General features: G+C 39.3%; 2 protein-coding genes across 5 annotated transcripts; one reads left to right on the top strand and one right to left on the bottom strand.

Annotated features, from left to right (window-relative positions):
- On the bottom strand, positions 1–19,043 carry LOC135465666 (DENN domain-containing protein 11-like). 2 transcript variants are annotated; one of them, XM_064742968.1, is made up of 9 exons: positions 18,845–19,043; positions 11,127–11,226; positions 9,849–10,007; positions 7,496–7,658; positions 6,177–6,315; positions 5,174–5,299; positions 4,725–4,875; positions 2,873–2,941; positions 1–2,212 (listed from the first exon to the last, which is right to left on the bottom strand). In XM_064742968.1, the coding sequence occupies exons 2-9, from the start codon at positions 11,204–11,206 to the stop codon at positions 2,014–2,016; spliced, it is 1,086 nt and encodes a 361-aa protein (XP_064599038.1). In that variant the 5' UTR covers positions 11,207–11,226; positions 18,845–19,043; the 3' UTR covers positions 1–2,013. The 2 variants fall into 2 exon arrangements, with proteins under 2 accessions (XP_064599038.1, XP_064599037.1); XM_064742967.1 differs by lacking the exon at positions 18,845–19,043 and adding an exon at positions 12,545–12,807.
- LOC135465664 (acid phosphatase type 7-like) lies at positions 17,425–25,233 on the top strand. 3 transcript variants are annotated; one of them, XM_064742965.1, is made up of 3 exons: positions 17,425–17,553; positions 19,697–21,020; positions 22,242–25,233. In XM_064742965.1, the coding sequence occupies exons 2-3, from the start codon at positions 19,715–19,717 to the stop codon at positions 22,418–22,420; spliced, it is 1,485 nt and encodes a 494-aa protein (XP_064599035.1). In that variant the 5' UTR covers positions 17,425–17,553; positions 19,697–19,714; the 3' UTR covers positions 22,421–25,233. The 3 variants fall into 3 exon arrangements, with proteins under 3 accessions (XP_064599035.1, XP_064599034.1, XP_064599036.1); XM_064742964.1 differs by having other exon boundaries at positions 17,431–17,696; XM_064742966.1 differs by lacking the exon at positions 17,425–17,553 and adding an exon at positions 19,255–19,354.
- The last annotated feature ends 127 nt before the right edge of the window (positions 25,234–25,360 follow it).

The following is a 25,360-nucleotide window of genomic DNA, read 5'->3' as shown; positions in this document are numbered from 1 at the left end:
TTGGTAATTAGTCTACTGCACAGCCATGGATCTGTTCAGGTATATTATATGTTAATGTGCACCACAGACATTGATCCACATACCTGGCTGTTCAAACACATGAATACAGTTCAGGGATATAAAAGTGGTTTGTAAATTAAAAGTATATATTACATGTATGTTAATTAAGCACTACCACTAAATGATGACCTTTATGTAAAAAAATCCCTATTATACACTTGTAGCCATAAGGGATTATGCCTATGCTGGTCACACAGGGGATTATGCTGATGCTGAGCACACAGGGGATTATGCTGATGCCAGGCACACGGGATTATGCTGATGCTGAGCACACAGGGGATTATGCTGATGCTAGGCACACAGGGGATTATGCTGATGCTGGGAACATGGGATTATGCTGATGCTGGGAACACAGGATAATGCTGATGCTGGCACATAGTTTTATGTACATCAAAGACAATTCAATTTAATTTACAAACTTTACAAAGATGGTTACTGACTTTGTATACATATGTTGTATTAATATGCATTATATGTGCACCTACGTGTACATGGAGGTTTATAGAAGTCCTTGTTTTCAGTGATTGGTACACATTCAGCTGCTCTTCCCCTGAATTTCGTTTTAGAAAGCAGCCATTTTGTTATGTAGGTTCGTAGACACGCCCTTTGAAAATAGCTTCCCTGCCCCCATCCCGTGCTATAAATAGTAACCTATTTCCAATAAGATTAGACTATATATTCAGCACTCATTCAAAAGTCTGCTCGAGGGTTGGTTTGATCTTAAACGCTTCCACCCAGGGACAAAATACCCTAAAACAAATGAGCAAGCAAAAATTGTGCAATGTACAGCAACAGAAAAATAGTACACAGAAATAGTCATAAAGGCAGCTTTAAGACCCTGGCAGTTGCTAAATAGAGCCCACATACAACGAGGTATCTGCACTGGTAGTGTCAGCTTCTCGGCCATCAGTAAAAATATCATCGTTTTGGCTAATTCCACAGACTCCCGAAATTAAGACGCTTCCACTTCTTTCTCTGAATTCTATTTCTTTTTAAATCTGTTCTTCTAAAAAGAATTCACTACCGAATTTCTATTTGGGTACTGCTGAAAAAGATAATTTTATTGATGGTCTTGAGTGATTACTTCACCTGAACTCTCCAATCTGTGACTACACACGTGTATGTTAATCAACTCCCAGTGTACGCATGTGTGGGACAGCACAAACCAGTTCCAGCAAGAGTGTGGGAAGTGTACACCACACTAGAGATGAGCATCACAAACTGCTCTAATACAATGGAATGGCAACCACACTCTAAAACACAGTTACACTAACAATCATCAGTTACACTGGGTTTACAAATGTTTCAGGCTCTTCTGACTTTGTCCAATTTTTAGCAATATTACAGAATCCTATGATGCAGTTCATATAGACAAGTATGATACAACAGGAATGCCACTACACATATGAATGTCACCATACATTTATGTGTATTTATACAATGGTTTACATTCAAGGAATGGGTTCATCGTTCAAAGGTGGACATTTGTTTGATCTAGTTTCCAGCATGGGGGACATTGGTCTGAAGCTCTCGGAGGGTATTCCATCTTTTGGCAACTGGCAACACACAACAGCCAGCCAGCCAGCCAGCCAGCCAGCCACTCCGCTTGTACCATGGCAGAGGGTCACCATGTAACACTGGTGCCAGCCAGAGAGAATCAACCACCTGTGAGGGAAGAGGGGTTAACAGGGGAGTTCTCCCCCCTTGATGAACATATCCCACTGTCCAACATCAAAGCAGACCACCTATGCTCATGTTGACAACACTGGATTGATGGCACATGCCTAATCTGTTCTTCTGGAAAATCACCAAATGATGCTGACCCATGCAAGACGCTCTTAGGCAAACTCTCACAATTTGGTTGGTTATGCTTGTCATTTCCCACTAGACACAGCCCTGAATAGACCTGTGTAATCTCATGGTGCCTTGTCATCCGCTCCTGACTGGGCATAGTCACTTAGGACAGCAGGGGTTGTCCACCATGAGGACGACGTCAATGCCGTAAGCTTCCACCAGCTCCATGAGGAATGCCCGGTCCCCCTGGGGGTCCAGCCCCATGCTCCTCATGTGCTCAGACGTCAGCTGACGATCCTGGGAACATGACACGTCCAGTAATGTCTGGAACAAACGGTTGTTCTGCTCTGTGAAGAACCTGTTAATACACGTCACAAAATCATGAGTTGTCCTAACATACCAAAGGCATTAACTTCTTTTGAAATATTTCAATTTACAGTCCTGTGACCTAAGTGATTTCTATTTAATCATACTTCCTGCTACAGTTAGCAAGCAAAGCTTTTGAAACTCTCAGTTTTTGTACTAGACACTATCAACATCTGCACAGTATCTCCAAGTTGTACAAAACATTATTTCTTGATCCTATTATTACTGATGCTGCACCCTTCTAACCTTTTTGTCATGTTATTGTTACATGGGATGAATTCCTGTGTAACCAGCTTCACTTAGAGGAAAACAGGAAAGCTTGGGAAACTCACAGGATTCGCAATGACACTTGTACAGTTTCTTCACTTTGTACTTGATCTCATTTTTTCGGCAACATACACCCTCATCACCCTCTTTCAAACAACGCCCCATTGACAGGACACCTGGATCCTCTGGTAGTTTGTTTATCCTGTACTAAAGTTACCCCCCTTCTTTCATATAAATATGCCGTACACATGGTCATTTCATCTGACCAAGCTTGAAAAAGCTGTTTTCTAACAGGCTGTTACAGCCACTGACCCACATGTTCTTACATAACCCTGTAGGCACTATTTGGACACCTGTTCTCTACACTGAAATTATTGTGACTCACGAGGTAAATATCTCCTCTTCGTTTGTGTTCTGATCTCCCAACTCCTGCATAGAAAACAGATGGGCTGACCTGTGAAAGGGAGATAACCAATATCTACACAGTGATCCAGCTTCATGTACTACAGGTCATATGCATCACCAGAAACTGAAGATATTATGTCAGTCACAAAGATACAAGTGCAAACAATAAGGCAGCTGTTTTTCTATATCTCTGTGGTCAAAAGTTTTAATTTCAAAAACAACACAAATAATCTTGTGCAACCAGATTCTACATTTACTATTTTCACAGTTATTGTCATTCGCAACATAGAACAATACCTGATGGACCTTCTCTGTCAGCTTCTCATCAGCTAATCATTAATAATCGTCATGCAATGTATGTTTGCACTGGCGTATCAAACAAGCACACTGCTGCATAGAACGAGATTGATACGACTATGCAGATCAGCACAGTGATAATCTATTTATCATATACCTCCTATAAAATCTATTTTGGGACATTAAAATCCAGGAATGTACCTCGTACTCGGTTGCTTTGCGCAACGTTTCTAAATCATTACCTGCACATGGAGTTCATTCTAAAACATCCTGTACCTGTAACTGTGCTTTTAAAAAATTACTTTTTAAATTATTCCACATATGGTCAATTTCTGAAAAACCAAAAATCTAAACTTCATCTGGGTTGGGACTACCCAGTTCAACAACTTTGAAATATACTCCAGATTTGTGTGCACCAACAAAAATTTGACCTACTTTACAAGTGAACATGTAGGCCCAACTTCAACAATTTACAAAATTGGAGGGTTGCACACCGGTGTAGACTGCAGGAAGTCTTTTGAAGTTTGTGGGTTGGTAGGAGGTGAGGTGGAAGGCTACGAGCAACTGGATGCATTTGAAATGATGTGGCTCATGTTTTCCTGCATACCAGTACCATACTAGGAGAAACGACAGCTTATTTGTTGATGCTTGCAACATCTTTGACCAGCAAGTTGCTATACCAGCATCAAGGAGTCGGGTACACACAGTTTTGCTAGCTTATGGTTTGTTAAACAGCCAGGTAAGTTAGATTTTTTTGCCATATTCTTCATTATGGATTTCATAGTTATGGATTTTCCTATTGGCTGACATTTATACCACACTACTGGAAGCTTTTCTCCTGTAGCTGATGACGAAGAAAAATGGTGAAAACACTTTAATAATGTGTGGATGGTTTGAACGGTAAATCTGGCCTGAAATGACAGCCGTATGCGCCACTGAATGGAATCTGGTCGTACAAAAAAATCAAGAAGCAGTCGACATAAATAATAGACAGTTTGCCACACAGTGTAGAAACACTTTTTATAAGGGTTTAACGACATTAAATCACATGTTCATGTGTAGTAGGTCAGCACTGCATGGAAATTCCCATTTCGAAAAACAGAGCTTTCCCAGCCAGATGTCATCAAGTGTGAAAGCAGTTCGGCGTATGCGAATGTTCAGAAGATGGTGACAAGGAAAAATATCGCACTGTGCAAATATTCAGAGGATGGTGACAAGGAAAAATATCGCACTGTGCGAATGTTCAGAGGATGGTGACAAGGAAAAATATCACACTGTGCGAATGTTCAGAGGATGGTGACAAGGAAAAATATCACACTGTGCGAATGTTCAGAGGATGGTGACAAGGAAAAATATCACACTGTGCGAATGTTCAGAGGATGGTGACAAGGAAAAATATCACACGGTTACTCAGACGAGCAACACGCATAGGTATAGGATAAAAGTACATATCTTTCATACCTAAAGTCATTTCAAAATATCTCTAACTTTTCTTTGACTCAGTCAGTTTTCATAACCATTCAGAATTAGATTACCGTTGATTGTTGAGTTTGGCAAACTTGTCCTTGTCGGCATCGCTGACCTTGAGCAAGTCTCTGAGGATAGGAGAATGTGTTGTAACATTCTGGTTGTTTATATATACATCATACAGGTGGGTCTTACTCTCAAATATTTTCTCTGTCGTACCTGAAACAACAACAACATGTCCAAGTAGTCAAACTATGTAACCTGGAGAGTCAACGATCTTAGTCAAAAAACATCAACTCAAGACTTCTCAGGCTCTGCCTATATACGCCGACCACACCCCAACCCTCTCTACCCTGTCACCCCGCTCCCCCAACAATCAAAGGATTCAGGTACTATAATACTCACATGTTATATAGGCCACTTCTGACCCACCCTCAACCCTTCCCTTAGCCCAAACCTCAACCCTGTCACCCCCAATCCCCCAACAATCAAAGGATCCAGGTACTATAATACTCACATGCTATATAGGCCACTTCTGACTCCAGAGTCTCAATGTCAGCAACATTGATGTAGAAATGGGGTTTGATACTTTGGCTCCCTAGGCCTTCTATATCATGGTTCCCCAAACAACATGTGCAATACACTGAAAGTAATCAACGTTAATTCCTTACTGTACGGATATAACACGCAGTATTGGTGAAACACAATATGGTTACTGTTAAAGAAGTGATTTACCAACACGATACACAACCAAATAATACACATATTGTAGGAAAAGTTATTCTGCTTACAACTTTGCCATGAGAAAATTTCACACGATAAACATGGTCAAAATTAATACTCCCTTCCTGCTACTCTCATTCTTCAACCTTTTTTCATGTTTACAAGGCGTTAATTCAAGCTTATTCTGAAGCCATTATTCTGTGTAGAAATAAATAATATAAAATGATAAAATTATATTTTCTGTGAAGCTTTAAAACCAATCCATTCAATCAAGGTAAGAATGCGCATAAATTGCACTGAAAGTTTGATTGAGTAATTAGGGTAAACAACTCTTTAAATACAAACAACCACTTTTCTCTGCTTTTATGATAGCTGGTTTGACCTGTATGTCACAAATTTAACATAATCATGTTTTTAATTCATTTCTGCATGAAGCCAGAATTTTGGAAGTAGTATTTGAATATATACTCAGCTATAGAAACTTTTTCCAAGTAGATAAACAGGATTTTCTTAGAAAATGGTAAATGACCTAAAATTTGATCCATGAATAAGTTGCTCATTTTGCCTTATTCTAGGAATTCTATTTATCTTAAAAAGGTTGTTATAAGGTTTTCTTGGATACTGGCAGAATCGAGTTTCAGCACCAAAGGTTTTACATGCAATTCATTATTTTGGGGGGAAACATTTTACGTCAGTTTCCATACATAAAATATTACCTGACAATATGGGATTAATGCACTACAAATATTCCAGATCACTGGTGAATGTAATATAGCCTACATGATTCCACCTCTTACCTCTGTAGCACACCACACCAATTGGAGGTGGCGAGAAAAACAAAAGTCGCTTTTGTAAAAGGACATATTTCCACAGGATGAATATTTGCTCTCCGAAAAACTTCATAAACTGTGCAAAACAACCAGCAGGATGTGTGATCTGAAAATAACGAAGACTGAAGATTAGTTCCACAGCACGGTTATCATAGTGCTTGTAAATAATCTCATTACATATATGTACCTGTATTTTCCTTTTCACTTGAATATCATAATTTTCCAACCTTTTTAATCTAAATAAATAAAGAATCCACTAAATCTGAGTGTATCCCTGTACTTTTTATACTTAAGATAAATGATCGCCAACAGTTTTGTTTAAGAAGTAAAAAAAGAGAGAACAAAACTAAACCAAACTTCAAAAAGTATACACCAAGTAAACAAGAAACCAGGTTGATGAATTATGAGTAATATATGTAAAACTACCAAGTGAAAAACCTTTTATTTTTCCAGTACAGAGTTCTCATTCTTTCCAAACTAATGAACGTAATGAACACCTTTTGCACATAAATACACATAAGCTCCGATGACACTAAATACACATAAGCTCCCCGATGACACTAAATACACATACGCTCTGATGACACTAAATACGCATACGCTCCGATGACCCAATGGAGATGACGCAGCGTATGCTTATCTCCATACATCATACTCAATAAATTTACACAGCCGCATAGCCCAATGCCATGTCAGCAATATTTCAGCTTTATCATATCATTTAGTACATGTTTAGACCAGGTATCGGTGAAGTTTACACAGCTGAATGTGAACTAACCAATCTAAGTGTGAGCCACATTAACACACTGGTTACGACACTACGCGTTGGTGGCTCTCAGACAAATCCTGCATGTATCAAAATACCAGATCCATCATCTGCTAGTTGGAAACAAAAAAAGGCACAGCAGTTTCGGATCCAGGAAATTTTTTTCAGTCCTTTCATGTGAATTTTTAAAAGAAGTAATCGACATTTAAAAATTAGGTACCAGTTTTATTTAGAGCAAAAAGGCCATTTGACCCATTTTTGTTCATTCTTTCACATTTTCTCTGTTTGATCATGCTGATGGCACAAAACGCATGTTTGAACATGCTGACGGCACAAAAGGCATATCTGAACATGCTGAAGGCACAAAATCGTTAAAATGTGCCCAAAAGCAGAATGTAATTTGATTTTTTAATACATACATGTGTATTAGGCCATTTTTCTGAAAGACACAATGAGACCCTGTATGCTAGCATGCTAATTGAACGGGCTCATTCTCCCGCCACTGTGAGGTATTTCTTACCCTAAGCTCGGGTAACAGCTCTCTGCTGGGGGTGGAGGGAGTCGAGGCTGGGGAGGGAAGCTGGAGTAAGATGTCGGATGTACTACCCGCTGGCAGCGTGCCCTTCTTGTCATCGTAAAATGCCTTTAGCTGAGTATACTTGCCAGGGATTTCTAATTGGTGCCTGCATGGTCAAGAGGATGTCAACAGACTATATTAGATAACACATAATGTGTACTGTACTAGTTATATTCCTGTACATCGGAGCAACTAAGTCATATTTCAAAAGTCATTTGTTTCGCACAGCAATACTACAAGTCTATGATGGCTAAAGGCATTTCACCATCCCTGTAAATAATATAAGGTATACACAAAGTGAGGGATATGAAGGGGTAGTGTACACTACAACAACAACATAGATACAGAGATCACCTAATGGAAGCTATGAGAGGATCTGTGACTGCCATGACCTGGAGGTTAAGCACCACCCTTCACCACCAGAACAAAACCATCAACTTCAAATCCATCATAATGCATATAAAAAGAGAATACTGCCAACATCAACAAACTGTACAGAAATGCCTAGGGATATTTTAATGGAAGACACAGATCTCGTCTTCTGCAACACTTCAATCTGTTCTCTTTTTTTACTTTTAATGTGATTGTATTACTTAGTCATTGAGAAATAGTAGTTAACATGATATTTGGAAAATCTATTCAGAAAAATTAAGTGCATCTGTAGTACTGATACATGTAGTATTTCTAAAGATTTTCTACATTCCAAAGACAAAAGTCTCACAATAAAGTTTAAATGTTCATACATAAGTAAGATTACACAGGGATTACACACTTCCTGAAGTAAAATACTCTCCGTTTAAACTTTACACTTCAGTCACACATTTACATCTATCCTTCCCTCCACCTTTTCAACCAGGTACATAGACTTCAAACAAAATCAAAAACTGAACCGAAAAAAAGGGAAAATTACTAAAAATCATATTAAATACCTGGGGTAGAAATGTGAAGTTTAAGCTGGACTCTACATATTTTCTATGTTTCAGTCCCTGAATAATTTAACAACCATGGATCTAAACACCCCAGGCTGTATATGATACGTTATAATAGCAGTATTACAGAGTTCACTACATGTGACCACGACCTTCACCCTGGGGATTTCCCATCCTCTTACCCAGTCATCTCAACATGTAGTCTGATGGGGAAAACAAAACACGCCCAATGCAATGAGTTATGCCCATAATAAAAATGATGCATTATTTCTCTTTTTTTTGAAGAATCTTCACTAAATGCTGGAATGTATTTGGGGAAATATATAATACCAAATACATTCTCCAATCACATTTGTAGCTTAAAATCAGAGATGATTATGTTGTCAATAACTGCATGTAGCAGTTTACTACTTGTTTATACAATCAGGTACATATAGTCTTATCTACTGTAAGAAGAGAAATACAAATATTTGGCAGAAATTTTGTAGACTGAAACCATAATTTTGTAAGATGCCACTACTTCACAAATGGCTAGCCATACAAATTGTTTTACTGCTGAGGAACATCACATGTGATTATTTATCTATCCAATATAGCATGTATAGTGACTTGTACTGTAATTCTTCAAACTTTTCACATGTTTGCAATGTGTTTATTTAAGCATATTCTGAATGCATTTTTCTGTGTAGACTGACAAAACTCTACTTTTTGTGAATCCCTGAGATTGGCCAATCCAACCAATGTAGATCTGTCTCCATAAAGTTAACATAAATGTGCATAAAATGCACTGAAAGTTACTCTTTCACACGCCAAAAGGTTGAGGGATTAGGGTACATGTAATTAGCTTTGTAAATCCATCTGCACATAATAATTTTACTTGTATGGAGAAACAGGTTTTAAATTTTAAACACTCCGGCAGTACATGGGAAGGCATCAACCTGCAGATGGTCGTGGGTTTCGTCCGGGCCATGCCCGGTTTTCTCCCACCATAATCCTGGCTGCCGTTGCGTAAGTGAAATATTCTTGAGTACGGCGTAAAACACCAATCAAATAACTAAATAAATGAATTTTAAACAAGCTTTATATAGAATGTGCATCATGCTATTTATTTATTAATTTATTTGATTGATGTTGAATATCACAGACAAGAATTTTTCACCCATATGAGGGCAGAAAGTTTTCTGGGCGGAGGCAACCAGAACATCATGCTAACTACAACTGTAGATTATGCAGTATTGCTTGGTACATTATGTTGCCCAGCTGAAGTACTAAATGAAGTCATATGAGCTGTTCTATACTGTTACCATGAATCAGAATACATCTGCACTTACAACGTACATGTATAGGTTCTGCTCTGCCGTACTCACCTGACCTGGGTCTCTAAAAACTGCATATGTCTGTACAACAAGGTGTAGGAGGTGGCTAGGATACCTACAGACTTCATCCGTGCTCCTCGCTCTATCTCACTCTCAACACGCATGTTCTCAAAACAGGAAAGCCCAAATAAATTATCTTTTCGAAAATATCTGCAAATACAGGTGAAACAGGCAAACACAAATGTATCAAATGACAATGTCACAGTTGCTTGCATCTTTCGAGTCCTGAAATAAAGGATTTGAGTTGAAAATCCACCTCAAGTGTGAGAATTAAGCTACACATACACATGCAGGAGAAATAGTTTCTCAGGTGTACAGTTCAGGGCATCAAGGTGTACACGTCAGGAGACCAAATTTCTTAATTTAATAAGAAATGATTTGCAAATAGGTCTTGAGAATTAAAATAAGTTGCTCACCTATTAATGTCTGGCCGTGTAACTAAGAATTATAGACGGTGTAGGCAAGAAATCATTTGTAAATTTTTAAAATAGGCAACGGTCTAGTTCACAGCAGAGAGGACGTCCATCAGTAAAATTCCTGTATGGGAACAGAGCCTTCGGATGAGTAAGTCAGTGGAACAAAAATATTAGCCAAAACTAACTTGCCATGCACATCAGCCTGGCGAATTACATTCCTGACAGTTTCCAGGTCATCTAGACAAATTAATTCCATGATATCTCGCTTCTGTGGCTTAGTCAAGTGTCACAAGGCTCACATTTTTCATGTGAAGCTATTGTTTTCGCATGCCATGGTGCCATGCCATTGTTTTCATGTATGAGCACATTAACTCGCTGTTAAAACACCAATTTCTTGTCATTCTAAAAGCCTTTGGCACTTCATACTTTTACTTACTCTAAAATAAGCTTTCAAAACAACTTAGTTGTACACCTTGCGATCATTCAGGTAAACATGTCGACATGTGGTGAGTAGCTGCGATTTTCTGAGGAAACATCCCATAAAGGTCAGTGTCAATGATTCCAAAAGGTGCATAAACGTTTTAGCTTATGGACACACAATGTACTAACAGGATTAAGTGCATGGCAGCAGACTCTGTGTATCAGTAAATGTAAGCAACCCTTTGGGCTGTGTACAATGCTTTTAACATATGGTGTTGGGCAGAAAAACATGGAAATACATGTAGGGCATGTCACACACATAGCCCTACGTGTATGTTCATTTCACATTAGCATCCTTCATGCCATTTGATTTTCTAATGTTTTATGCACTGGGCCCAGTTTAGGAAGTCAGCTGACACTTTTATATACTCACACAAAATCTGTGTCTAGAGTGTGGGATCCACTTGTCATGGCCTTGAACTCTACACCTTCCAGATCTGTGTCCTCAGGCATACACCATTCTATCACATTACCTGTTCAATGACAACACACAAACATTTATGTATTTGTTTGACTGGTGTTTTAAGAATATTTCACTCATATGACGGCAGCCAGCATTATGGTGGGAGGAAACTGAGAGAAGTCCGGGGCAAAACCCACACGACACAAACAAGGGTAGTTCAATTAAATTCAACATAGAGGTATATTTTCAACAATTTCTGATATTTACCTGCCTCAACGTTTTAATCGCTAAATTCAAAAACCTGGTAGGTCCGTTCCGCAAGGCATTTTGTGGAATGAAGTGAACCATGAAATGCAATCAAGAATATTCTTTCTATCCAAAAGAATGGCACACACCAAATTCTGTCATGCATATAAGAGAACAGGACCTTTATTCCCACTCCTGTGCGTGGAAACCAATTCACAAGTCGAAATGTTGTGGAAATCCACACAAATATTTCCACCTCGCTCATCAAAATAACTTTATCCTGTCATGGAGAGTTGGGTCTAATTAAATCTTGGAACTGCGTGACAAAAGATACTGAAATCAAACCAACAAGACAAAACCAAGCAGTCTTAAATGACAACTTCAGCAATGATTTCATCAGTCATCGTGGATGCAGAATAGAAAGAACATTTCGCCCAATCAGCTGAGCGAGAAAACGTTATTCCAATGGCTCCAGTCAAGGTTTGCGGCTGTCACATGCCCATCTGCCTCATTGTCCATGTTTTCTGCCCGTGGCAACAGATGCCATCCAGATTTTGAATGCACCTGATGCATCGTGCATGCACAACACCTTATCCTTAGGTTTCCTGCATATAACTAGTCTGAAACTGATTGAAAATTGCAGGAGTGATTGAAAAGACCCATCTCTTTTCGGTCCACACCAGAAATCAGCGTGTGTCGCCATTTTAGAGTGGATTTAATGGCCATCTTGAATGGACTTACCAGGTTTTTGAGTTCAACGATTAAACGTTGAGGCAGGTAGATATACAAAAATTGTTGAAAATAGACCTCACCTTTAATTTAATTGAACTAAAATAAGGGACAAACTGGGCACATCATGAACTATTTATATAACTGACAGCTAGGCCTACCTGCACTACTACTACTAGAGTAGCACGCATATTCACGTAAGTTCAACTGTCACGGCAAGTGGATTTCAATCAGTGGCATATTTTTTCTATAAAGTTGCTCTGGTTCTCTCAGAGCACAATTAGGTAATGTCCCCTTTCCTGCAATGTCTGCCTCCTTGACCGACAATTAAAATGACAAAGAGGTGACACAAAGAGTCATCTGGAAACAATGCATCGCAAAATCGTTTAGTACAGGTTGTTGTTGTAACGCACCTGATCTGGTGTCAAATGCAACCACGAAAATGGCAACAATATGGTCATCTTCTGCTAAATTAGAAGCCGAATTACTCCCGCTAATATTAATGGCATCTTCTTCGATGACATGATTATTTTCTCGTTGAAATAAACTGTGGATTTGACGTCTGGGGCTGTCAATTTCATCCTCGTCTTCTAGTTTGAGCAGCGGTGACTTGTCATCGTCTGCCATCTTGTTATCTGTGCCTGTGACGTCACAGTTGTCGTTCTCCGCATCCAGGACCAAAAAACCATCTCGGGTACGACTCTGTTTCCGTAATTCACAATCATTCAGTATCATGTCCTTTTAAAACGTCTGTCTCGATTTATTCAATTGATATTAGCGTCGACAACCTAAATCGTCACATTTTGTTTGTTTTTACATGACCATTTTCCATTTATAATCGAAATCCTAATGTTTAGTTTAGCTGAGTCTAGTTATTTTTCGTTTCTTACTTCATTCCTGAAAATAGACGCTAACAGGTGGTGATGACAGCTGATTTAGTTAGAAGTTGTGGGATTAAAAGTCGTATCCGGGACAGGAATTTTCTGTCATTGACAAGTATGCAGGTAAATGTAAGACGTCTTAATATTATTCAGCTCATGTATGAATTTGTTTTTTCCCTTTTCCATCAGTTTTATTTGCCATATCTGAACAAGTCAATGAAAGTTGACGTAATGATCATGAGTGATCTTTTAGTGCTAGTTTGGTGTCAGGATGTAAATCGACTGTGAGTATTTTCACTTTTGATATCCACAATGGATTAATTCTTTTTCTTCTTGTCTTTATATTACATCGATTTTTTTTTACTGTATCACGTAATACACATGTACCATTTACCAAAAGGCAAAAAAGTCAGAAAATGTTATGGTTAGTTTAGCCCTGGAGGAGTATGCTGTGCTCTTTTATATTTGTACTAATTAACGGTTTCATATGCAAGTGTCAGTACACTGACTAGTAGGTTGAGAAATATTTGGAAATATTTTGCATATCCAGCTATCTCTCAACCTATGGTCAGTGAACTGAATTATGGTTTGTCTGAAAGATAATGAGAATCACCATCACCACAGAAGTTATCTGACCTGTTGTGTGTGTTTGCTAGTGTTCTGAGTACGTGTTTGCTGGGAACCCCATTCAAAGTCATGTCATTTTCACTTAGTTTTATCGACCAGTAAAGTCACATCCTTGTAGGACTTCATCCACAGGATTGACATTTCTCATGCCGCCTCACTATGGCATGCCATGCTGCAGTCACCAGACATGGAGCCGTACCCAGCCACAGTACCTATAATGCTGACCAAAACTGTAGATCTCCTATAGTTGCTGTCATATACATAAATAAGACAGACTAGGGACTCTATGATTACCAGTATATGACTAAGTCAGCAACACCAAGATGAGACATTACAGTATGATAGTATAATATATATGTGCATATAATATATAAGACATGTCTGATCTTACTAATCTATACATGTAATCAAGGCTAAATCGAATCTTTGGGGACAATAACTTTCTAATAATGGGGAGGTGGCATATTTTTTAATCACTTGCGGTGGCGCTGTAAGTGTGAAGCAGGACCTCGAGCCATTGCTACGTCAAATTGGATGGTATCGTAATGGCTACTATATGTTATTAGTGTCTTTTGTAATGTCACAGTGACACTGTTTTTGGTGTGACGTCATCTTTATGAGCTGGAGAAGAAACATTTGACCTCAATAAAATGACATCAGGGTCCTGCTGCTGGACGTTTGACAGGTCCCATTGCTATATATTCATCTTAGATTTGTGATCTTGTCAATTTTCAGGGATGCATAAAACTTTCCAAGCTATTGAGTATTTCTGTAAAATGTTTTTACCATATACTGGTACATACATACATACATACATACATACATACATACACGGCATTATGTTCCCGGACATGACCGAGGTAGTTCCATGGGTTTTAACACACACACAAAAAAAGCACGACCGTTGATATTCAAGACTTGAAATTCTTGTACTAAATTTGTTCCCACATTTCCGACTGATGGCTCATGCTGTGGACATATCTGTCATGTCTATACTTCCTGGTTCCTACTGTGACTGTCCTTGTTCCCACATTTCCGACTGATGGCTCATGCTGCGGACATATCTGTCATGTCTATACTTCCTGGTTCCTACTGTGACTGTCCTTGTTCCCACATTTCCGACTGATGGCTCATGCTGTGGACATATCTGTCATGTCTATACTTCCTGGTTCCTACTGTGACTGTCCTTGTTCCCACATCTTCAGCTTCTAACTCATGCTGCAGACATATCTGTCATGTCTATACTTCCTGGTTCCTACTGTGACTGTCCTTGTTCCCACGTCTCCATCTGGTAACTCATGCTGCATACATATTTATCATTATTCATGTCTATACTTCCTGGTTCCTACTGTACTTGTTCCCACATTTCCAGCTTCTAACTCATGCTGCAGACATATCTATCATGTCTATACTTCCTGGTTCCTACTGTGACTGTCCTTGTTCCCACATTTCCGACTGATGGCTCATGCTGTGGACATATCTGTCATGTCTATACTTCCTGGTTCCTACTGTGACTGTCCTTGTTCCCACATTTCCGACTGATGGCTCATGCTGTGGACATATCTGTCATGTCTATACTTCCTGGTTCCTACTGTGACTGTCCTTGTTCCCACGTCTTCAGCTTCTAACTCATGCTGCAGACATATCTGTCATGTTTATACTTCCTGGTTCCTATTGTGACTGTCCTTGTTCCCACGTCTCCATCTGGTAACTCATGCTGCATACATATTTATCTTTATTCATGTCTATACTTCCTGGTTCCTACTGTGACTGTCCTTGTTCCCACATCTCCATCTGGTAACTCATGCCTTCCTGGTTCCTACTGCAGGCAGCGAAATTTGGCGCGAACGAAACCGTCGGTCGCGCAACGGTTACGTGCGGTTCAATTTGGCTAACCGGAAAATCGGTTAGGCCAACTGTCCAACGAGAACGTCCTTAGAGTCAGTGTGCATTAGGTAACTACAGATAAACTGGACTGAACAGCTTTCATAATCACAACGCGGTTAGTATGGCAATGCGTCTAAAAATAGAAACATCGATTTCAGCCACAGCCAGCTGCCTGTGCTAGTCACATGGAAATGTAATCATTCATATATGCCTTACAGGCTTTGAGATAATACTCAAATAATTTATTTTGACTTATCTTTTCACGATCACGCAAGTAAATAAAACAAGGTTACCTTTTCATGTACATGTAGTTTAACTGCTACTCGAGCCCAAATTAGTCGAGTCTACCGTACAGATTGATGGAACCCTTACGGGACCTCACCGGCTGCGTTCTGATTTAGAGCACAGGCCTGTGACGCATAGGCCTGTGACGTCAAGGTCTCTCCCGGCCCTGTAGCGAGTATATATATATACATATATATATCACTGTGGTAAGACTCACACCACGTGCGTTGGAAACTGCGTTAATTATCAGTAATCAGGGATACCAAACTCGCTCCCCAATACCGTAATGACACTTACTGGAAGTACTTAATGTTGGACTGGGCATATTGCAAACATATAAGCCTTTATAACGGAATTTCACGTAAAAATGTGCCACAGGAGTCAAGTACCAACCAGGCAACACACAACGTTGAAACACCGTGTGAGTGTAAAATTTCTCTTTCTTTTGTTCACCAACCTTACGGTATGAGCTGCTAGATATAGAAAAGAAAAACAAACATAACATTGAGCTGAATACTTTTATTAATGATTCATAATGATGCCTGAAACATAAACCACGTAAACAATTAGCGTAACCGATCGGGTTGATAAACATACGTGGCGTAACCGAATGATCGGTTAGGCGAGGCACAAAAGACGTAACCGATTTCTGGGTTTCGCCGGCAGGCCAAATTTCGCTGCCTGCTACTGTGACTGTCCTTGTTCCCACATCTCCAGCTTAGGACTGGCAATAAAACACACCTTAGGCCAGAAATAAAACACCACCACATGGCACATAATTTAGACTTGTTCCAACCATCTAAATCTATTATTCAAATGTTGCGAGGTACACTTTTCTCAGAAACTAATCTAACAGACTGATTCAGACAGAGAGACAGATAGACATACATGTATGCTGGTAAATTAAGAAAGAGGATAACGTTTAGTAACATCTAGTGTTGAGCTTATTAAGCATCTGGAGGCTCACATATACACATACATGTATAATCCAGGTGTATGTACATGTATATTCTTATATTGCGCCATACTGGCATGCTAACCCCCTCTGCCACGGAAGCCCTTAGTCCGTTGGAAGGAGGACATCTGGTGTTTGACCAGTACAAACAGTAGGAGTCATATCTATACATACATGTTACGATAGACAGAACTGTAGTGTGATGATCATATCAGCTGGCTAATTCAGCTGGGATAAATGTAGTAACGAATTGTTATCTACCTCATGGGTTCAATTCCAAGTCAGGTCTTGCTAAATTTGTTTTTTATAATACATGGATATGTAAGTTGCATGCTTGGTAAACAGTACTACATTAGTAGTAAAATACATGCACTTGTAAGTACATTACATGTATAAAAAGGCATGTGAAAAATGATGAAATTTGTGAAGTCAGTAAGTTCTACTTTGGTAACAGTAAATTAATTTCTGATGTGTGTTCTCAATGAATTTATGTCTGTAGTAACCTACCAGACTGTTTTCTGTGAAGCAGACCTGTGCATGATGATCAACATGTAGTATGTATGTTACAGAGATTATTTACTTGACAAACTGGCTGCCCCAATTCCACTGGCATCTGCGACTTTACAGTAATAATCAGGATTTGAATGATCTTTGTCCCACAGGTGAGGTGTATGTCCGATCAGTCAGATGTTACAACATACGTAGTCAGGTTATACATTCAGTGTATAATCCTTGACCGTACAAATGATTGGATGAAGCTGCACGTGTGTGGATAAGCGAACATCAGGTGATACACTGCTACACACCCAGTGCTTAAACAAACCTTAAACAATAAGGTCATGTCACCGGTTGTTGACTTATTACCTTGTCATGTATCTATAAAAGAAGAAAAGCTGTCAAGCACATTGTAGTCTCTCTATTATTGATCAGGTAAGATTTCTAGCTGTGCTGGAGGCTGTGTATATGTGACAGTTTACACCTCAGGATCTCATCATCCTTCTAAATAATTATTCCGCATCGTTTTATATCTCTTATGTAAGTCTCTTATGTGTACCTTAAAATTGGCGTATGGTATACACATTTCATCAATGTCATGTTGTGTTTTAATTGTAAGACACATACATGTAGAGCATTGAAGCTTATTAAAATGAATGCTTAGACAGAAAAAAGAAATTATATAAGTAAGAACCCTGCATTGTTAATTCTTGTGTGAATTCGTGTATGAATTACAGCTGTTAAGAGAGGACTTTTGGAACGATGGTTTGGCTACATTCATTGGTCCTACATGCCTCCACTGCTCCACATGTACTTTTCCTGAGAGACTGAGTGCCAGAGTTCTGCCACCTCACACCTCAGACACTCATTATGTGTCTCCTGCTAAAGCGCTCTTAACGTTGCATTCACTTAACTACCACGGCAGCCAGTACTGTAGACATTACGTCTTCATGGTAGTTGCGAGCTCACATTATGCATATGACAATTTTGGCAGTAGCCTTGGAGATCCTTGCCCTTTGGCAGGTTATGTACGGATATGCACAGATATGTACGGATATGCACGGACATGTACGGATATGCATAGCATAGGCCTATTGGTGGACTGCAACTGAAGCCTCACCAGCATTCATGAACTGCTTTAATTTATTTATTTATTTATTTGATTGGTGTTTACACCGTACTCAAGAATATTTCACTTATACAACAGCGGCCAGCATTATGGTGGGAGGACATCCTCAACCATCTGCAGTCAACCGCTTTAATAATATTGTCACTGAGGGCCCCACACACACTGAGGTCCCCTGTCCAAGGCTGGTGTTGAAACACCGACGTCAAGTGTTCTAGCAATTGAAAGGCAACTAAGTATGTGCTTTAGCCACAAACTGCTTCGCATCTTATATCATTATAATTTTCTTAATTCATAGATTTGTTTGGGTAAAACATATTTCGCAGTGTATAATCTAGCAGAATGATCATAATAATTTTCTTAATACATAGATTTGTTTGGGTATAACATATTTCGCAGTGTATAATCTAGCAGAGTGAAGAACTAGCCCCTCATCAATAGGTGTAGATGTACTTACCAGGCCCTCAGATAACCTTGCTGGCATGGTACCATTTCAGGGGTCATTGATCAGTATAGAAGGTATCAAGATATCTACAGGCATCTGACCAAACACCTCTACTTCATGACACAGTTATTTGGTGTATATGGATGACTTGTCACTGTGAACTTAAATGTCTTCATTTTAGTGTTACAAGGTCACCAGTACAAGCAAATACTCACTGTACAAACAAATAGGGTAACCACCTAGTTTTTTTCCATCTATGACAATGGACAGATCAAGAGCTGGCTGCTGATAACCCAGTATCAGCCAGTGAAATGCTGAGCTGTGCTCTCTCTGCTGACTGTGTACTGCGGAAGGTTAGAATGGGGAATAGGCCTGTTACTGTGTGAATGATTTAACATTGATTATAACTGGCGTCACAGTACCTGTACTTCAGCCATTTTGTTGTTCCTTATGTTTACCTTTTAGTTAGTTCGTAAGTATAAGGAGAATATTAAACAGGTGTTACTAACTGTAGGTCTACATGTAAGTATTTGTCATTAATATAAGGAAATTGGCCTTACAGGTATATGTAGAAACAAATTAGACAGTTACTGAAAACTGATTGCCATATTTTGAACAAATGGAAATTCTTTACTACCGATATGACATTAACCTGGGAAATAAGGAAGTGCCGAAGTATTATTAGGAACCGGGAAACTGAAGTATTATTAGGAACCGGGAAACTGATGGAAAGTTCATTTTCAGAGGTTTTGAAACTGCTTAGAAAAGTATATGTTATCTTTGTAGTACCAGCACAATATGTGTGTCACATACATGTAGGGGTAACCGTTTCGTACTGAGATTTGTCACTTTCTCTCTCTTCAGGAAACCAAACAGTATACGATGAGGACACAAGAATTAGCAGCTGTCACAAGCCTGTTGGTTTGTCTGTTCGTCTGTCCGGTATGGTCAAGCCTTGCAGAGGGCGATGTCAGTGGCGATCACCTAGAGCACTGGAACCTTTACCCTTTGCCAGGGAAGATCACTGTGGACCCCAGTCCTGTTCAAGCTCTTCACTTAGCCTTGTATGGAGGCAGCACCATTCGCCTGACCTGGCTTAACCCTGTCCAGTTTCAGGCAGGTAACTTTACCTTCAAACCCAGCTGTAGATATGGTACCTCAGCCACGAGCCTGGTTCATTATACCCCAGGTTTTTCTTACTCCTATGAAGCTGGGATGTTCCGTTGGACCCTGAACACGGCTGTGCTTGACTTGAACTTGTTACCCAGCCTGTACAGCACAGTGTATTATATGTGTGGCGACCCTGGGTATGGCTGGAGCATTGTCTATCACTTCACACACCAGCCCCCTACGGTGGTCAACTCTCAGCTCTCCGAGGTACTGGCAGACAGACTTCACACCACTCATGACACTCTCCAACGCCAGGGACAGAACCATGGTGTTGTTCTGATGAATCAGGGATCAGAGGGTGTATCCGTCATGGCCAGTCAACCCAAAATGATTGTGTTGATAGCAGATATGGGAGTGACCCACTCAGAAGACACCATGGAAGGTATACAGCACTATGTGGCCAGCAACACAGCACAGGTGATTTTCCACGCAGGAGACATCAGCTATGCGGACAACTTCAGCAAAAAGAAGCACAATAACTCGTACATTTGGGTGGAGTACATGAATGAGCTGCGCTACATCAGTCCCTGGCTTCCCTACATGACCTGCCCGGGTAACCATGAAGCTCAGTTTGACTTCGCCGCCTACCTCAACTGGTTGCCCATGCCTGGGCGGCAAAACGCCACCTCTAACTTTTACTACTCATTCGACTATATGGGCGTCCACTTCTTGTCCTTCTCTACAGAACACCCGTTTGACCAGCAGAGTGACCAGTTCCGCTTTATTGAGCAAGATCTTATTGCGGCCAACAAGAACCGAGCAAAGGTTCCCTGGGTGATGGTATTTGGGCACCGTCCTCTCTACTGCACATCAGTCATTGCTCACGAACGCTGCACGAAAGAAGCAGTCTTGTACCGCTCTTACCTGGAGGATTTGTTCTACCAACAAAAAGTTGACGTTTACCTGTGCGGTCATAACCATAACTATGAGCGGACATACCCTGTGTACAGAGAAAACGCCACTGAGAAAGACTTCCATAATCCTCAGGCACCTATCTACATAGTGGACGGAGCTGCAGGTATGCGCAGTTCTTGGGGGAATTGGTCACATCTAGGTCATTTAATGATTTGTTTTTTCATTGCCTGACAGCAACAAGCCTAAAATTATATTTCTTCTGCGTAAATCTACCTGGAAATCTGAAATAATAAAGTCCAGCATTTTTGAAGAGCTTTCAGTTATTTGGTAGGATTTTCTTTTCAGGAAATTTTATATGACACATACATATGACTGTTATAAATATGTAACACAGAAGTAAATTTTTCAGCTGTTTTATTTTTGTTTGAAAATGTCGGAAAATAATAGCAAGAATACATACCTTTCATAAAATATAAAGCAAAAGAGAAGTCAGTGATGATGGAGTTCATGAATGAAGCTTTGTCAGAGGAGCAGGAGATATAAATAGACTGCTGTCCTGCGTGCGTTATATTTTAAAAGACACTTTAAGGCTTGTTTTGAAATGATAATATATTCATTATAAAACAGTGCCACGTACAATTCGAGTTCACTCTTCAATAAATGTTTTTCCAAAATAGAATGATGATACTGGATCTCCTGCTGGCCTGCATTTGGTGTTAGAAAAATGGCCTTTGTTTTTGACTTTTAAGTACATTTACTTTTATATTTAGATGATTTTAATTCCCCATTTTTCTTCTAGTTATTTTTTTATTCTCTTTACTTGTGACTTACAATGAATACAACCTGGTCGGGATTTATTCAAAATAAATACAGACCATTGTAAATGGTGACACCTGGCATGTTACAAAATCTCTTTGTGAAGATAGCAGTTCTGAACACATATGATATATTTCTTATATTCAGAAGTGAAGGGTTTCATCCAGAGTGCAAGTTATGCCTGTAGGTGTTAAAATGGCCACTGACACAAAAAACAAGCGGATCCCATATATAATATACACTAAAAGCAAACATACAGATACATCAGTATAAAATAACTTTTTGCTCTTGATATTGTCCTAAAAAATTGTGCTTGTGAAAGACAAACACAAGGGACGTGTGCAATGGGATATACGTAAACATTGCACGTGTCAAATTCAGTACCGTCATCACTGTGTTGTGTATTGAAGAAAGTGCAGATACATGTACACTGAGTGACTCATTTTATATACCAATATGTATACATGTGACATACATCATATGCCAAATGTATGAATTGTAATCAGCTGTCAGTTTACATTTGTCCCAGACCTGTAATGATGTAATGGTGCTGTTCTTTGTTTGCCAGGTAACCCCGAACCCAATGACCCCAGCTATAAACATGATGTGGACTGGAGAGCGTACGTGTATGCTAGTATAGACAACGGTTTTCTGCTGGCTGAACCCACTCAGAATGCGCTGCGCTTCCAGTATGTGCGCAGTAAGGATCGCAAAGTCATTGATACATTCACCATTACCCGTAGCTGACGCGAATTCAAACAGTAGGGCACTGTAATCACGGTAATCATGGTATTATTGTCCAGGAGGTTGGAGGATCATCGGACTGTAAAAAGTGGTACGGTTTTACACTACCTGTTTACTGTTTTACATCACCTGTTTACTGTTTTACACCACCTATGTACTATTTTAAACTACTGGTGTATTGGTTTACACTACTAGTGTATTGTTTTATATTACAGGTGTACTATTTTACACTACCTGTGTACTATTTTACACAGAGTGCTAATGGAGTAGCTGGGAATGGTACAAATATTTTGAATGCTGTTCTCCTTGTATAGAGATGAATACTAACACACATACATACATGTATTACAAGAAATTGTCCTTATAATGCCTTTTATATATTCCAAACCTTCTCGAATGAAGTGTCATTTCCTTTGGTGTGTGGCTGGGTACTTCATTGGCAAATCAGACAAGATTGGAGAAATAACCTTTACTGATGCTTGATATTATATGCATTCAAGTATGTATACAGCCATGCCTTGTGATCATGGACGGCACATCCAGGCTGAGGCTTGCTGTCCTATTGGTGCATTAACGTGAATGTTTCATTTGTACAAAATCATTCATTTAAATATACGATATATGCCATTCACAACAAAAGTGTCTTTTTCAGAGAAGACATGTCCACTCACGTATAGGCAGTGAAAGAGTTTGTATTAAATATGATGAATTTATGTGAAAGATAATCATATATTCTGTGGTGTTTCTAACTTAACATTTTACAAGTGTTAGTGATGTAAGTTCTCATGCCATCTCATGCCATCTGAAGAGACTGATGAAGATAACAAGCTCCACAAAGTACATGATAACACACGTCAATGCACTTATGTGGCATTTAAATAATCAAACAAGTTTTCAGGTGAGGAAGTGAATGTGAATTTGGATTATCTTGAATCGGGCGTGTAGCTAAATGTCATGTCTTTACAGTCTAGTCCAACGTAACTGAGCCAAAAATGCTGTAGCCAAATCGGGTTTATAGCATTGTACCTTACCTATTGACACTGTAATTATCATATGCATGAAAGGTCGGCATTTCATGAGTAAAATGTACATGTGTATGTATTACATGTGTTTATGAATCAGCCAGAATCTCCAACCTCATTTCTAACCGGTATTTTAATTGTACATAACACTGATTATAGTCTTATCCTCTCATGGCGTGATTGTTTTATCCAGCACTCTGTGATCATGGTGATAACCCAGAAATCATATGCTCCCAATATATTTGCAATGAAGAACATTTCAATTTTACATAGTTCTATATTTTTGTGTTAGATTATGAATACATGTGTGTAATAATAAAAATCTGTGTATGCAAAGTTGTTGTTACAACAAATTACATGTACTCATATCATAAATCAACAGGACATGACCTTGGACAGATGCCAAGGTCAGAACTTGTCCTGTTTATGTTGTATGGTCATCTTGATGTTCTGCTGACCATGCTGACAGTGTTACCCAGTTATGATAATTAATGACTGACCATGTACATGCAAGACTGATACATTCACGTTATTACCTGATTGCTTTTTGATTGTTTGCCTATTTTTTGTTTAGCTCATGTACTCTACATGTACATCGTACATCATTGGTGTACGTGTATAACAGTGATAACAGTTTCACTGTCACCATGGTCTGCAACTTGCGAGTGGTTGTGCATTTCCCCTGGGCTCTGCCCGGTTTCCTCCCACGGTAATGCAGTGTCAGTTAAAGTGCTGTTATACTCCTGTATGTGTACGTCAAATTTAGAGAATGTCAGATAAATATCTGAAAAAAAGCTGGACTTTTTGTTCCAAAGAACTTCAAGTGTGTTTATAAATAATTTTGTTTACCTTTGCATTTAATTGTCTAAGAGTTTATGGCTTTTGAGTTTTGTTGTTCGTCAATGTCCTACTCTCATCATGGGGTATAGGCCTGCTTGCTAGGTATATGCCTGGAATGAAAGAACAGGAACATTATATTTCCAGTTATCTGAAGTGTGTGTGGGAGGGTGGAGAAGACTGTTCCAGATCTTTCCTACATCAGGATGTATTTTATTGAATTGAAACTTGTTGTGTATTTCTTTATGACGAAGCATTACCGATCAAGGTTGAGTTTCAGGCTGTGTCGTTTAATTTTGACAAAATTATTGGCATTTTCATTTTTCAGTGAACTTTGACATATCTAATATTCTGTTGGCTCAAACTGTTAGGGAACACACACTGCAAAAGCATTACATGTACAGTTGTAGAAACATTGTCAACAATCAAGGATCTTGAAGCCTGCTTCATTTTAATAGATTTAGCCAACTGACTACTTTCATTGCATTTTGGGAGGATGTGAACCTTGGTTTGGTTATTCCATTAGAGCAGACAGGAATTAAGTTTGGTATCGTTCTGTGTTGCCAGTATATTAACCCATCTAACAGATGTGCTGGCTTCATGTAGCTGTCAGATACGTTTCACTGCTGCCTATAAACCCATCAATCCTCACAGATGAATGAAATGAGCGGAATTCCTCTAAAATCTCAACAACACAAACTACATGTGCATATATAGTTGTACAAAATACTTATGAATGTGATCTGAGCCTCTTCTGAGTGCAAATGAATGAATGGGTGATATTGGTTCCGATTAAACACTACATGTACATGGGTAGTATTTCAGCTATATCGTGGTGATCTTACGTGCAAGTCACATCGTCTGCGAAAACCTGCACATGCGTCGCTCCTTACATTCGCTTTACATCGCTGCCACCACCAGTAATTTTTGTACAGAAATCTTGAACAACGCCAAAGTAACTGTGGCTGCAGTGATTGGTCAGGAAGTGACATCATGAATATTATTAATGAATGCTGACTAAATAGTTCCGCGCGAGGACACCAGTGGTGAGGATAAGCCTAAACAAGGCCACACGTGTGGCGTT

Source organism: Liolophura sinensis, chromosome 5 (genome assembly GCF_032854445.1).
Source record: "Liolophura sinensis isolate JHLJ2023 chromosome 5, CUHK_Ljap_v2, whole genome shotgun sequence".
Classification (NCBI taxonomy): Eukaryota; Metazoa; Mollusca; class Polyplacophora; order Chitonida; family Chitonidae; genus Liolophura; species Liolophura sinensis.
Note: the sequence above shows the minus strand (reverse complement) of the source record. Positions and strands in the feature narration are given on the sequence as shown.

Coding starts and splice junctions, on each gene's coding strand:
- LOC135465666 (XM_064742967.1), bottom strand. CDS start 12,758: ATGGCAGACGATGACAAGTCACCGCTGCTCAAACTAGAAGACGAGGAT. Junction 6,316..7,495: donor AGCTGTTACCCGAGCTTAGG/GTAAGAAATACC, acceptor CGTTATTTTCAG/ATCACACATCCTGCTGGTTG. Junction 2,213..2,872: donor GAAGAGGAGATATTTACCTC/GTGAGTCACAAT, acceptor GTGTATTAACAG/GTTCTTCACAGAGCAGAACA.
- LOC135465664 (XM_064742965.1), top strand. CDS start 19,715: ATGAGGACACAAGAATTAGCAGCTGTCACAAGCCTGTTGGTTTGTCTG. Junction 21,021..22,241: donor CATAGTGGACGGAGCTGCAG/GTATGCGCAGTT, acceptor TTTGTTTGCCAG/GTAACCCCGAACCCAATGAC.